At 44.5% G+C, this 15,000-nt stretch overlaps 1 protein-coding gene across 3 annotated transcripts in view; it reads left to right on the top strand.

Moving 5' to 3' along the window:
* LOC138212651 (tumor necrosis factor alpha-induced protein 2-like) overlaps positions 1-15,000 on the top strand; it is a 35,718-nt gene that overhangs the window by 4,840 nt on the left and 15,878 nt on the right. For all 3 annotated transcript variants that reach the window (XM_069173114.1, XM_069173113.1, XM_069173115.1), the window contains exons 2-3: positions 10,220-10,714; positions 10,855-11,096. In XM_069173114.1, the coding sequence (XP_069029215.1) occupies positions 10,266-10,714; positions 10,855-11,096 (691 nt within the window). In that variant the 5' untranslated portion in view covers positions 10,220-10,265. The remainder of the gene's footprint in view (positions 1-10,219; positions 10,715-10,854; positions 11,097-15,000) is intronic.

Below are 15,000 nucleotides of genomic sequence, written 5' to 3'. Positions count from 1 at the left end.
TGATCAGTGTTATTGATCCTGATCAGAAGCTTCCTGGTTCTTAAGTTTCTGTCTCTGATGACTTTGAGTGTTCAGTGAGGCGTTCGAGGCCGCAGGAAATGTCACTGATTAACCGACTTGTGATGGGAGATTGTTTCTGAGTAACCAGCAGAGTTTCATGTTATCAGAGTTTATTCAGTTGATTGCTGCGTCTGTCTGTCGGAGGGTTTATTGATCAGTTCATCATCTGGAGGAGTTTCTCCTCCTGTTGGTCAAATAACTTTAACCTTCTTGAGGACGTTTCCGTTGCTGACGTCATGATCTTTGATTTATTTCTCTTCAGTCAGTGAAGATTAATTTATTTACAAATTTACATAAAACAAAAACATTAATAAAATCAACATAAACAACAAAATGAGTTCACAAACAATCAGTTTAAAAAGAAATATGTGAATCTTGAGAAGTTTTTAACGCTCAAATAAAAAGACATAAAGCTGTTCTTAAACTGTCAATCATATTAATCTGGGAGGTTTGTTTTCACTCGCAGGAGTTCAGTTTCAGAACATTAAAACTACCGTGACGTAACTGACGTTAAATCTGCAATGACATTTATTTTCATCAGAAACCAGCGGTGAACTTTTGTAAACGTGTTCGCAGCGTTGTGGAGTTCCTCAGAGTTCGACCGTCGGTCCTCTTTGGTTTCAGTTTATTACATGAAGCTTCTCAGCTGTGAGCAACGCCATCGTTCATTTGGTGTTGTGTTAAAATCAAATATTCTCCATGTTTCTCACTTTGGTTTTGGTCTCCACCACCTCTCTGAGAACGCTTTCCACAACATTCACCAGCTCCATCTGTTAAACTGGCTCATGCTGCGTTCACTGACACATCCTCTGTCACGCTGCGTTCACTGACACGTCCTCTGTCACACTGCGTTCACTGATACATTGTTGAGTCCGGATGCTTTTTATCTGTTAAAGCCACAAACAAAAAGATGAATGTTGAAAAGTCCTCTTTATTCATCTGTCACTCTTATTTCTTCAGTGGGGTGGAAACATTGGAGCTCCTGCTGATGGAGACATTTTTACTTCCTGTTGGACAGAAAATAAAAGAGAAATGACAAAACTTCTCTTTCTGTCTGAACCCTTTTGACCTTTGACCCCTGGACTGTTGGCGACCAGCACTGACATTTGTTACTGGTTGACTATTTATTTCAGCTGAAACTGAAGCAGGTTCTTTGATGAAAGAAGATGTTTGATTATGGAACCACAGACTGTTTATAAAAGTGTTCGTAGCTTCAGGTCTGTAAAATGGTTCTGATCCAGAAGTGTCTTCAGCTGCAATACCAGCGAGTGCCACTAGAGGTGGGCTCCAAAAAGCCTCCGGCTCCATAGACTCCCATTCAACTTCTCTCATCAAATCCAAAGTGAATAAAATGTGTCCATCAGTTATCTCGGTGTTGTTAGCTAAAGTCACTCCTTCTTATTAGTTTTCTGGAGGTCCATCTGAAAATAATCCCTCATTCATTAGAAAAGAAGATTCAAGAAGACCTGTTTTTGGGGGCGTGTCTGTTTGATTGACAGGCCTGTGGTGCAGTCAGGTTACAGCTATCGGTGGGCGGGACGTAGTATCTTCAGGTTTCCGATCAGATCGGTCAGATCCACCGCTGGCTCCTCCCCCAGCTCGTCCAAATATGGTCACTTCCTGCTCCAAACCGCTCCGAACTAGTAAAGATGGTGACGGACAGAATCTGAACTGGAGGATTCATAACGTTCACAAACCAATGGATGATGACATCACTGATGGTTGATGACATCACTGATGTATGATGGTGATTGGTTCTGATCTGATGGGTGGAGAACGGTGTGTGAGGGAGTTAGCCAGCAGCCATGTTTTTAAGGCAGATGGAGGAGGAGTGTGTGTGTGTGTGTGTGTGTGTGTGTGTGTGTGTGTGTGTGTGGGTGTGTGTGTGTGTGTGTGTGTGTGTGTGTATGTGTGTGTGTGAGTGAGTGAGTGTGTGTGAGAGAAAGTGTGTATGTGTGTGTGTGTGTGTGTGTGTGAGAGAAAGTGTGTGTGTGTGTGTGTGTGTGTGTGTGTGTGTGTGTTTGAAAGCTGAGATAGATTAGAAGATAAACAACAGCTCCTGTACATTTTTAAAAGCTTTATTATCAGAATAATCGTAATAAGAAGAAAGACGACATGATGTCACAGAGCGGTAACCATGGAAACAGACAAATGTCCACGCAGAGCAGAACAGAGACTGAAGCCACAGTTCAGAAGTTCACTGGGAATCTTCAGGTTTGAACTTTCCTTCAGTGAAAATGTGTTCAGCTCCCTGAAACAAACCTCGTCTGCTGCTCCAAACACCGTGAACAAAATCAACACCTGCAGGTTCTGGTGTCTCGGGTCAACACCTGCAGGTTCTAGTGTCTCGGGTCACCACAGGTTCTGGTGTCTCGGGTCACCACCTGCAGGTTCTGGTGTCTCGGGTCAACACCTGCTCGGCTTTAATTCACCGTCACTGTCTGTACCCTCTGATATCCGCAAACATCACCATCGTCGATTTAAAGACTTTCAAAATAAACTGCTTGAAAGTTCATAGACTGACGTCAGTACAGATTATAGATCTGCTCTGGAATCAAATTTAATATTAACTGATTTAAATCATCCTAATATGGATTGGCACATTTAAATACAATCCTGCAGATATGAACTTTTTTTTTTTTTTTTTTCTTTTTTTTTTAAACCAGAAACTCTGCAGGTCGTCTCAGTTCACCAAATTTCAAAATAAGAGCCAACAGACATCCTATTGACAAGCTGTTTTTAAAAGTAAACCAGGTCATAAATGTTATTTTAGAAACCCAGGTTGCCCATCAGGGACCGGGACCGGCCCCGATCCGGGACCGGCCCATCGGACCGGACCGGGATCAGACTGAACCCTCTCAGTGGATCACTGACGGTTGATTAGCTGCTCTGATAAAATGAACTTTACAGGCTCCAAAGTCCCATCAGCCACCTCTCTGCCCGGCTGGGTGGAGCCGACACACCGTGATTGATTATCGGTTTAAAGTCCAGACGGCTGGTCGGCATCATGGGGGAGGAGTCAGTGGTGTAACTGTAATCTACAGGAGTAATCAGAGGACCTCCCAACACATTCTAGATCAGTTAATCAAAGAGCCCTGGTTAATGACTTTTATTGTGAAATTTGTGAATAACCACAACCAGACCAGAACTTATCGATCCTCCGTGTGATCACCGTGCTGCGTTCAGGAACACTCTGAACTTATTGATCTGTCACGTACATGAAGACATGACCGACTTTTAGACCTCAGTGCCTCCATTATTAGTTTGTTGCCTTTTTTCTGACATTATTAACCGCAGATGTTTTGTGGTTTGTATTTTTAATATTCAGATTTCCCTCGAAGACATTATTCAGACGTTTAGCAGTCAGGACACAGGATGGAGGATGAGGGTGCCAGAGACCCGCTGATCCCTCTGAACCCTGCAGCTCCGTTATGAGGTCACAGTTACCCACGCTGCATCTGGGTCTCGTTAAGTCCAAACTGCCGGCTCAGCATCATTTGTGAGGGAAAGCAGCTGCTTAGAAAAATGTAATATTATCTTTTTCCTGCTGGGAGGAATGTAGCCTGAAGTGCAGCTGGTCCGAAAACACAGTCAGATAGTTCAGTGATTTGTTCTGTTAGAAAATACAAAATTATCAGGTTTTATTTGTCCAAATTTTTTAAATATGTGAAAAAAAACCAGTTGAATTTATTTATAATATATGAACATTTAAACTGAGAGGAAACAAAATCGTTCTTTCTTCAGCTGGACATTGAAGGCCGTTTTTAAATTGTCAAGGCTTTTTGGAGCTCTAGTGGCACTCGGTGGTATTGCAGCTTAAGACACTTCTCTCTGTCTGTATTTCTGTCTGTATCTCTGTCTGTATTTCTGTCTGTATCTCTCTGTATTTCTGTCTGTATCTCTGTCTGTATCTCTGTCTGTACCTGTCTGTATCTCTGTCTGTATCTCTGTCTGTATCTCTGTCTGCATCTCTGTCTGTATCTCTGTCTGTATTTCTGTCTGTATCTCTGTCTGTATCTCTGTCTGTATCTGTCTGTATCTCTGTCTGTATCTGTCTGTATCTCTGTCTGTATTTCTGTCTGTATCTCTGTATTTCTGTCTGTATCTCTGTCTGTATCTCTGTCTGTATTTCTGTCTGTATCTCTGTGTATCTATGTCTGTATTTCTGTCTGTATTTCTGTCTGTATTTCTGTCTGTATCTCTGTCTGTATCTGTCTGTATCTCTGTCTGTATCTGTCTGTATCACTGTCTGTATCTCTGTCTGTATCTCTGTCTGTATCTGTCTGTATTTCTGTCTGTATTTCTGTCTGTATCTCTGTCTGTATTTCTGTCTGTATCTCTGTCTGTATCTCTGTCTGTATCTCTGCATCTCTGTCTGTATCCCTGTCTGTATCTGTCTATCTCTGTCTGTATCTCTGTCTGTATTTCTGTCTGTATCTCTGACTGTATCTATGTCTGTATTTCTGTCTGTATCTCTGTCTGTATCTCTGTCTGTATCTCTGTCTGTATCTGTCTGTATCACTGTCTGTATCTCTGTCTGTATCTCTGTCTGTATCTCTGTCTGTATCTGTCTGTATCACTGTCTGTATTTCTGTCTGTATCTCTGTCTGTATTTCTGTCTGTATCTCTGTCTGTATTTCTGTCTGTATCTCTGTCTGTATCTGTTTGTATCTCTGTCTGTATTTCTGTCTGTATCTCTGTCTGTATTTCTGTCTGTATCTCTGTCTGTATTTCTGTCTGTATCTCTGTCTGTATTTCTGTCTGTATCTCTGTCTGTATTTCTGTCTGTATCTCTGTCTGTATCTGTTTGTATCTCTGTCTGTATCTCTGTCTGTATTTCTGTTTTCTCTGAACTAAACCTGAAGTAAACCTGACGTAAACCTGACGTAAACCTGACGTAAACCTGACGTAAACCTGAAGTAAACCTGAAGTAAACCTGACGTAAACCTGAAGTAAACCTGAAGTAAACCTGACGTAAACCTGACGTAAACCTGACGTAAACCTGACGTAAACCTGACGTTAACCTGAAGTAAACCTGAAGTAAACCTGAGCTGTAACAGATTTTTCAGAGCTCTCTGATGTGTTGATTTCATACTAGTGTGTCTGTGTGAGCGCTGAATGGAGGGGAAGGGACGTTTGTTTCATCCTCCCAGGCGACCGAGCAGCAACCTCCGGGGTTTAAAGATCACAGCCAACAGCGGAAGAAAGAGCCAAAAATTGGATCTGCTGGAGGTCTGAGAGCAGAAAAAGAGAAACTGATCACAAAGACGTTCAGTTTCACTTGAATGGGACTCGTCGTCTCCGTTAACTCAGTGAAGCTGAACATCAACAGACGGTTGAATCAGAACGTAGAACGTGTTCCCGCCTCTTAAGACGAAGGCGACCAACACAACCATGTTTTATTTATATATCTACATATATAAATGTATTATTACTAAACTCCAGATTTTCATTCATTATGAGAGGATAATTGATGATGAAGATGACGGACGTCTGTATGGAATGAGACGGATGGTCAGTGACGGTCATGTGTGTTGTCATGCGTGTGGCCAGGTGTGTTGTCATATGTGTGGTCATACGTGTGGTCATGTGTGTGGTCATAGGTGTGGCCAGGCGTGTTGTTATGTGTGGTCATATGTGTGGTCATGCGTGTTGTCTGGTTTAGTTCAGTCTCTGAATCTCTGTCTGTATTTCTGTCTGTCTCTCTGTCTGTGTCTGTCTGTCTGTTTGTCTCTCTGTCTGTCTCTCTGTCTATTTTTCTGCCTGTCAGCAACATCAAACCGTCCACTTTTCATTCCAGTCATTCATTCAGTAAAATTCCATCTCAGCTGAGTGTGTGTGTGTGTTGACCTTTTGTCCTTCTGCTGACTGGAAACACCGGTGTTGTTGTGTGTCGTTTTTAGTTCCTGTGTGTAGATCCAGGGGATATTTTCTCTGAAGTAAACCTGAAGTAAACCTGACGTTAACCTGAAGTTAACCTGAAGTTAACCTGAAGTAAACCTGACGTTAACCTGAAGTAAACCTGATGTTAACCTGACGTTAACCTGAAGTAAACCTGACGTTAACCTGACGTTAACCTGACGTTAACCTGATGTTAACCTGACGTAAACCTGAAGTAAACCTGACTTTAACCTGAAGTAAACCTGACGTTAACCTGAAGTAAACCTGACGTTAACCTGACGTTAACCTGACGTAAACCTGAAGTAAACCTGACATTAACCTGAAGTAAACCTGACGTAAACCTGAGCTGTAACAGATTTTTCAGAGCTCTCTGATGTGTTGATTTCATACTAGTGTGTCTGTGTGAGCGCTGAATGGAGGGGAAGGGACGTTTGTTTCATCCTCCCAGGCGACCGAGCAGCAACCTCCGGGGTTTAAAGATCACAGCCAACAGCGGAAGAAAGAGCCAAAAATTGGATCTGCTGGAGGTCTGAGAGCAGAAAAAGAGAAACTGATCACAAAGACGTTCAGTTTCACTTGAATGGGACTCGTCGTCTCCGTTAACTCAGTGAAGCTGAACATCAACAGACGGTTGAATCAGAACGTAGAACGTGTTCCCGCCTCTTAAGACGAAGGCGACCAACACAACCATGTTTTATTTATATATCTACATATATAAATGTATTATTACTAAACTCCAGATTTTCATTCATTATGAGAGGATAATTGATGATGAAGATGACGGACGTCTGTATGGAATGAGACGGATGGTCAGTGACGGTCATGTGTGTTGTCATGCCTGTTGTCATACCTGTAGTCATTCGTGACGTCATGCGTGTGGTCATATGTGTTGTCATGCGTGTGGCCAGGCGTGTTGTTATGTGTGGTCAAACGTGTGGTCATACATGTGGCCAGGCGTGTTGTTATGTGTGGTCATGCGTGTGGTCATGTGTGTTGTCATATGTGTGGTCATACGTGTTGTCATATGTGTGGTCATACGTGTTGTCATATGTGTGGTCATACGTGTTGTCATATGTGTGGTCATGTGTGTGGTCATACGTGTGGTCATGCGTGTTGTCATGCATGTGGTCATACGTGTGGTCATACGTGTTGTCATATGTGTGGTCATACGTGTGGTCATACGTGTGGTCATATGTGTGGTCATGTGTGTGGTCATAAGTGTGGTCATATGTGTGGTCATACGTGTTGTCATATGTGTGGTCATACGTGTGGTCATGCGTGTTGTTATGTGTGGTCATACGTGTGGTCATACGTGTGGCCAGGCGTGTTGTTATGTGTGGTCATGCGTGTGGTCATGCGCGTGGTCATGCGTGTTGTCATATGTGTGGTCATACGTGTTGTCATACGTGTGGTCATATGTGTTGTCATATGTGTGGTCATGTGTGTGGTCATAAGTGTGGTCATGTGTGTGGTCATATGTGTGGTCATACGTGTTGTCATATGTGTGGTCGTATGTGTGGTCATGCGTGTGGTCATGCGTGTTGTCATATATGTGATCATGCGTGTTGTCATATGTGTGGTCATACGTGTTGTCTGGCTTAGTTCAATCTCTCCTGCTGCAGCTTCACTTTTGTCTCTGTCACAACTTCACTTCCTGTTTTCAGGAAATGATTCTTATTTTCATGGTTAACAGGAACCAGGAAGTCATTTTTAGGAACGTATCTGGTCTCTGCTGTCTTTCCGTTTTTCCGTTTTTTAGTCTTTCAATGTTTCTGTGTTTCCGTGTTCGTGACTTCAGTTTGAAGACGGAGAGACGAGGAGTTGACAGTTTGATAAAAAGCTGCTCTTCAATCATTCCTGTTTTTATTTTTTCTGAATGTTCTGATGGTTTCCTCCATCACATCAGCTGGTTATCTGTACAATCATTAGACAGGACACACACACACACACACACACACACACACACACACACACACACACACACACACACACACACACACACACACACACACACACACACTCTGGAGGTCAAGGCTGGGCTTTGTGCCTCCGTCTGATTGGCTATCTGCTCCTCTTCCTGATTTTTGTGACATTTGAAGGTTGCGACTCGTTCACCTTCACATGACGTTAAAATGTCATGTTGAACACGTCCACATGTGACGACAACACACGCACACACACACCTGCAGGTTTGGTGTTTGGGATTTACTTCTTTAAATTAAAACAGTTTTGTGTTCAATTGGTTTCATGTCAGGTTTTGTTCAAATCTCACCACACAGAGGCAAGATATTTCTGCTGACTCGGCAGATTTCTGGTTTGTGATGAGTGGGATTTGGTTTTAAACATCTGGCAGCAGTTTGTGTGTGGAAAAATGTTCAGCCTCAGATTTGGTGACAGTTTTCAAAGTTTTAACCGAGAAAAAGAATCCGAGCGGAGAGCGTCAGAGTTAAAGGAGGGACGTCGGTCGAGGACTCGTGTCCTTCTCTTGGTCCTGTGTTTCTTCTCATTTAGTCGAACCGTCCCTTTAACAGCAGCAGAACTGTGTGTGAGCATCTCCTGCCTGCAGTCCATCATAGGAGTTCAGACCAACATCACTGGATCACTGAGCTACTCAAAGAAACTTAAAATCAGACAGATTCTCAGGCAGCTTCTGAACTGACAGAAATGTCTTTTTTGCATGATTTCTAAACGGACTCGTGGACATTTTTTCCAAGTGGACATCTGAGACCGTGACGTCTCCGGACGGTGTGACTCACTCAGGATCTAAAAGTGTGTGTTTCCTGTGACTCGGGATGATCTCTCTTAATGTCCTCTGAGGTGTCTCTGCTGCAGGACATATTGGAGAACACCTGCACAGGTTCTTCCTGTAGAGCTCAGATCAGACTGACCAGCTCAATGTCCCGGTCCCGGTCCTGGAGGTGGACTGGACCACACCCGGCGGTGAGCAGCGGGGACCCAGGAGTCCGTCACACTATCGCTGTCCTTTCCGCTTCCATTGTTTGTGTCCAGAAGCTCCGGCGATGCCCTGCGACCCTCTTGAAGAAAACAGGCTGCGTGCTTGCCGCCGGGCTCCACGTGAGCTTCCTGAGCCTGCCGCCGGGGCTGCTGGGTATTTATGGAAGCAACAACGCTGAATCACTTCCCACTTCACCCGCTGAACACCAGTGTGTGTTTTCCTGAGTGTTCAAATGTGTGTGCGCGCAGCGCTTTCCTTTACAAATGGTTCTATGGAAAGTGTGTGTGTGTGTGTGTGTCTATTTCTGGCAGCAGTGTGTTCTGAGCTGGTGAAACTGGAAACCAACAACATGAACAACATCCGCTCCCAGTCTTCCTCCTGAGTCGTGTTTCCATCGCTGCAAAGGACGTTGCATTGACTTACATTCATTTCCTGGACACTAACAAACCTGAACTAAACCTGAACTAAACCTGAACTGAACCTGAACTAAACCTGAACTGAACCTGAACCGAACCGGAACCGAACCTGAACTAAACCTTAACTAAACCTGAACCGAACCTGAAACTCAGAGGTGCTTCTATGCAGTTTAATTCCCACTTAAATTCAGTTTTCTGTGACTATTCTGATCAAATTTGCACAATTTTGCAGCAACTAGTCTCAAAAATCTCAATGTTTTTACATGTTTTTAAATCTTTTTTTTTTGGGTGATGTGGCTAAAATCGGCAAAACACCATTTTTTACTGCTTCTTAATTTTATCGTGTGATAATTGTCCATCCTAATTTCTGCCTCAGGTTTATAGGTGGAGTTGTCAGATAAGCCGACGCCCACCATCACCTGGTAACAACGTGTTCCTTCCTGATCCGTACTGACAAACTTAACTCTGTCATGATGAAGCTTCAGCTCCACGGAAACCGTCTAAACCCTGATTAATGATTAACGAGCTTCCCGGGAATCTTCGTGGTGTCCCGGAGCGGATGTTAATGTTTGAGGACTTTACGACTCTTTGTCTTCGGGGCTTATGGCGGCTGGTTTATAAGGGGGTGGAGTCTGTCCTCCGGCTGACCCGCTCACTCTCACCAGGTGTAACAGTCCTCCATCTGTACACTGGGTTTGTTGTCCAGCATCAGTGCCGTTGCTATGGTTACCTGCAGGTCGCTGGACCTTCAGCTCAGACTTGGAAACAAACTGGTGAACCAGTCCGCCAATCAGAGGAGGATGTTCTGTCTCTGTGATAATTGAAAACGTTGTTATCATTATTATTATTTATTATTAGCCTTATGATTGATCTCTCTTCCACCCAGGTTCCCCCCTCCCTCACCTCCCTCACCTCCCTCACCCAGCTCCATCATGCCCATCCTCAAAAATCTCCCAGTGCGCCTGAAAGGCGGTCCGACTCTCGAGAACGCCCTGATCCTCCGCAGGATGAGCCTCAATATCACGCCCCACCATCGCCACCACAACCCCTTCGACAATGATGACGACGGCGGCCATGGCAACCACTGGTCGCCAGGCAGCTCGTTGCTGGACGGCGACGTGCCGAGGGACCGCAACCCGTTCGAGGACGAGGAGGACGAGAACGAGGCCAACGAGGGCAAGAAGGGAAGTGGAGGAGGAGGAGGCTCGGTGAAGGGCTCCTTCAAGTTCAAGTCCCCGCTGAAGAGCCTCGGAAAGCTTGGGAAGAACCTGAGAGAGTCGGTGAGGAGCCGAGGAAGCGACACGCCCTCCCCACAAGGAACGCCTTCACCCACAGAGAAGAAGAAGAGGGGGAGGCGGAGCTCCGAGGGAAGTCTGCTCAGGTACAGTGGGATAAAAAGTGTTCAAGTAAAGTGGGATAAAAACTATTGTTGTTGGGTAAAGCGGGTCAGAGCAGTTCGTCTCTGTAATAAAAGATGAGCAGAGATCCCCTCCCCCCCCACCTCCCTTTCTGCCCCTCCAGGTTCGCGGGGAAATACCGCGACACCCTTGGCTCCCGGAAGGAGTCGCTCATCAACGCTGAGCCGAACTGCTCGGAGAGCGAGTACGACTCCACCAGCCGCCGCCTGACCTTCATGAAGATGGTCGGTCTGGGGAAGATGAAGCGGGAGTCCATGGCCGACCACTCGTCGCAGGGCCCCGAGGACCAGCCGGTGCAGGAGGAGGAGGCGGTGGAGGAGGTGAAACCCAGAGAGCCGCTGTCAGGTACAAACAAACAGAACCTCACAGATGACGAAACACCAGCTTCTCATTGGTCGCCCTGTTTGTTATTTCATTAGTGTCTGACAGGTCAGCCAGGTTAAACTGAGATGTTGTAATTCTCCAGTTTACACACTGAAATCTGTGTGTGTGTGTGTGTGTGTGTGTGTGTGTGTGTGTGTGTGTGTGTGTGTGTGTGTGTGTGTGTGTGTGTGTGTGTGTGTGATCATAAGTGTTGGGCCAGTCCTGGAAACTTTCTAAGGGCGTCCATTGTTTATCACACCCTGTTTACTCTGCCATTTTGTAATGAATGATTTGTGTGTGTGTGTGTGTGTGTGTGTGTGTGTGTGTGTACGCGCGCTTAGTTCCTCCACACCCTTGTTTATATGTTACTCCCGACAGTCTGGATTTACATCAACAGTTAACAGTCAGTTTCAGAGAATCTTCTGGTTTAAAAAAATATCAGAAAAAATTTAATCTTCAGCAGCCGTGAACTTTGAACTCCAGAACAGAAACAAACAGACCCAGACGGGCTGAAGGTTCTGGTTCTGGTTGTTGTAACGATAGTGAAGAGTTCAACTGTCCTGATGGTTCCTGATGAACACACACTGTTGGTGATGTAAAGATCAGACAGAGAAAGTTCTGCATGTTCAGGTGAAGGCTTGTTTTCAGATAAACCACCTTATCAGCAGGTCGGGTTACTGCTGTGTGTGTGTGTGTGTGTGTCTGTGTGTATGTGTGTGTGTGTGTGTGTGTGTGTGTGTGTGTGTGTGTGTGTGTGTGTGTGTGTGTGTGTGTCTGGTACCTAACGATGATGCAGGTACAAACAGCCCTGATGCCTTTAATCCTGTTTAGCAGTGAAACACGAAGAGCTGCAGAGTTCAGAAAGTTATTTGAAGTCTGTAGAGAAAGAAGGACGATGTGTGAAATAAATAAATGATTTATAAATCAAGTAAACTCATATTTAATCGAAAATAGGCCAAATACAACACATCATGTTTCTATCTGGTTTCTTCTTTGGAGAGTTTTAACAGCATTTGTGGACGCAGCGATGAACTGTGTTCACAGACGATGGTTTTCACAAGTGTTCCTGAGCCCATGCAGTGATTTCCACTCCAGAATAGTCTGTTTTTAATGCAGTGCTGCCTGAGGGCCCGAAGATCACCACCATCCAATATTGGTTTCCAGCCTTGTCCCTTGTGTTCAGAGATTTCTCCAGATTCTCTGAATCTTTTAATGATAATATGAACTGTAGACGATGAAATCCACTAATTCTTTGTAGTTTTATGTTGAGGAACATTATTCTTAGATTGTTCTGTCCCTGTTGTTTCATCACATCCTGTGGTGAGTTCAGGTGTGTTGTACAGTCTGACCTCTCTGGCTCCATGTTTGTCCTTTCTGCTGACGGTGATCATTGTCTTCAAAGCGTTCAGCGCTGAAGGCTGAATGATAGAAACACTGCAGACGCTCTTGCATGGCAGCAACGGTCAACACCGTCAACACCGTCAAAACCGTCAACACCGTCAACACTGTCAACATTGTCAAAACGGTCAAAACTGTCAACACCGTCAAAATCGTCAACACCGTCAACACCGTCAAAACTGTCAACACCGTCAAAACAGTCAACACTGTCAAAACTGTCAACAACGTCAAAACCGTCAACACTGTCAAAATCGTCAACACCGTCAAAACTGTCAACACCGTCAAAACTGTCAACACCGTCAACACCGTCAACACCGTCAACACTAACACCGTCAAAACTGTCAACACTAACACTGTCAAACACCATCAAAGACCAACAACACCATCAAAAACCATCAACACCATCAAAGACCAACGACACCATCAACACCATGAAAGACCATCAAATACCATCAACACCATCAAAACTGTCAACACCATCAAAACTGTCAACACCGTCAAAACTGTCAACACTGTCAAAACCATCAACACCGTCAACACCGTCAAAACGGTCAACACTAACACCGTCAAAACTGTCAACACTAACACTGTCAAACACCATCAAAGACCAACAACACCATCAAAAACCATCAACACCATCAAAGACCAACGACACCATCAACACCATCAAAGACCATCAACACCATCAAAGACCAACAACACCATCAAAGACCAACAACACCGTCAAAACCAACAACACCATCAAAGATCAACAACACCAACACCATCAAAGACCATTAAAGACCATCAAAGACCATCGACACCATCAACACCATTAACACCATCAACACCATCAAAGACCATCAACACCATCAACACCAACAACACCATCAACACCATCAAAGACCAACAACACCATCAAAACCAACAACACCATCAACACCATCAAAGACCAACAACACCATCAAAGACCAACAACACCGTCAAAACCAACAACACCGTCAAAACCAACAACACCATCAAAGACCAACAACACCATCAACACCGTCAAAGACCAACAACACCAACACCATCAACACCATCAAAGACCATCAACACCATCAACACCAACAACACCATCAACACCATCAAAGACCAACAACACTGTCAAAACCAACAACACCATCAAAGACCACCAACACCATCAAAGACCAATCAACACTGTGTGTGTGTGTGTGTGATTGTTTGTGTGTGTAGTAGTGTAGTGTGTGTGTGTAATAGTTTCTGTGTGTAGTAGTGTAGTAGTAGTGTGTGTGTGTAGTAGTGCGTGTGTAGTAGTGTAGTAGTAGTGTGTATGTGTGTGTGTGTAGTGTGTGTAGTAGTGTGTATGTGTGTACTAATGTGTTTGTAGTAGTGTGTGTGTGTAGTAGTGTGTGTGTGTAGTAGTGTTTGTGTGTAGTAGTGTGTGTGTGTAGTAGTGTTTGTGTGTAGTCGTGTTTGTGTGTAGTAGTGTGTGTGTGTAACAGCTGGGTGTTTTCCAGTTCAGATGAGCCACATAGAGAAGAAGAGCTTTATTATGAAATCAAATATATATCATAAATATGTCAGTCTGTTATCTAAACTGAAGAAGTGATGCTGAGTCACATCTGGTCTGAAGGAGATTCAGAGTTAAGCCGCTTCTGTTTTTCATTTTAGTCTCTTTGTCATCTGTCACATTTCAGTCTCGTTTACATTGCAATCGTTGATGTTTGATGTCGTATGTTTTTGTCTCCTGGTCGAGTTTTAGTTCGAGGTGAAGAGACGAGGACGTCGGTCCATAAAACTTCAACCCTGCGGCTCGTTTGTGCAGCAGCTCAGTTTTCAGAGTAGTTTCAGTGAACGTCCATAGCAGCATCTGTTCAGCCGTCTGCCGGCGCCCTCTAGTGTCTGTAGGGATGATGTCAGGAGTCGGTGTGTGGAGGAGGTCGGGGTGGATGGATGGATCAGCTAAACATTAAACCAGGAGACCTTCTGTTTCCTATTTTAAACCTTAACCGTTAACACCTGTTTATGACTGTGACCATGACGACATCTTAATGCTGATTCCTTTACCAGAATGCCATGACATCAGTGAAGGGTCAGTTCTTGACCTCAGAGGACTTGTTGAAGGAGAGTCTGAGGAATTTACCCTTCACACGCTGAGATATCTAACACAAAGTCCTCTTTAAGGACTCTTCAAACATGCTCAGCTTTGTGTCCTTCCAGGACCTGAAAGTCTTTCAGCTCTTTTGTTTAGGATGAGAGGATGTTTCAGCAGGTTTGAACAGACTTGTTCAAGAGCTTTTTATTCAGCTCCTCGGTTGTGTAACTCCTGATAAGACACCCACGTCGAGGTCCGTCAGGTCCGTCAGGTCCGGTCCATGATAGCACATCCGCCAGCTGTCACCGAGCAGCAATCTGCTGCTGGAGGACTTCCTGTCACAGACCACAGCTTATCGGACATATTTAAAGAGGCTTCACGCTGTTCAGGCTGCAGACACACACACAGGGA

Source organism: Embiotoca jacksoni, unplaced genomic scaffold (genome assembly GCF_022577435.1).
Source record: "Embiotoca jacksoni isolate LCO1_2020_lvr unplaced genomic scaffold, fEmbJac1.0.p SCAF_58, whole genome shotgun sequence".
Taxonomy (NCBI): Eukaryota; Metazoa; Chordata; class Actinopteri; family Embiotocidae; genus Embiotoca; species Embiotoca jacksoni.
This window is presented reverse-complemented; position numbering and strand designations above follow the sequence as displayed.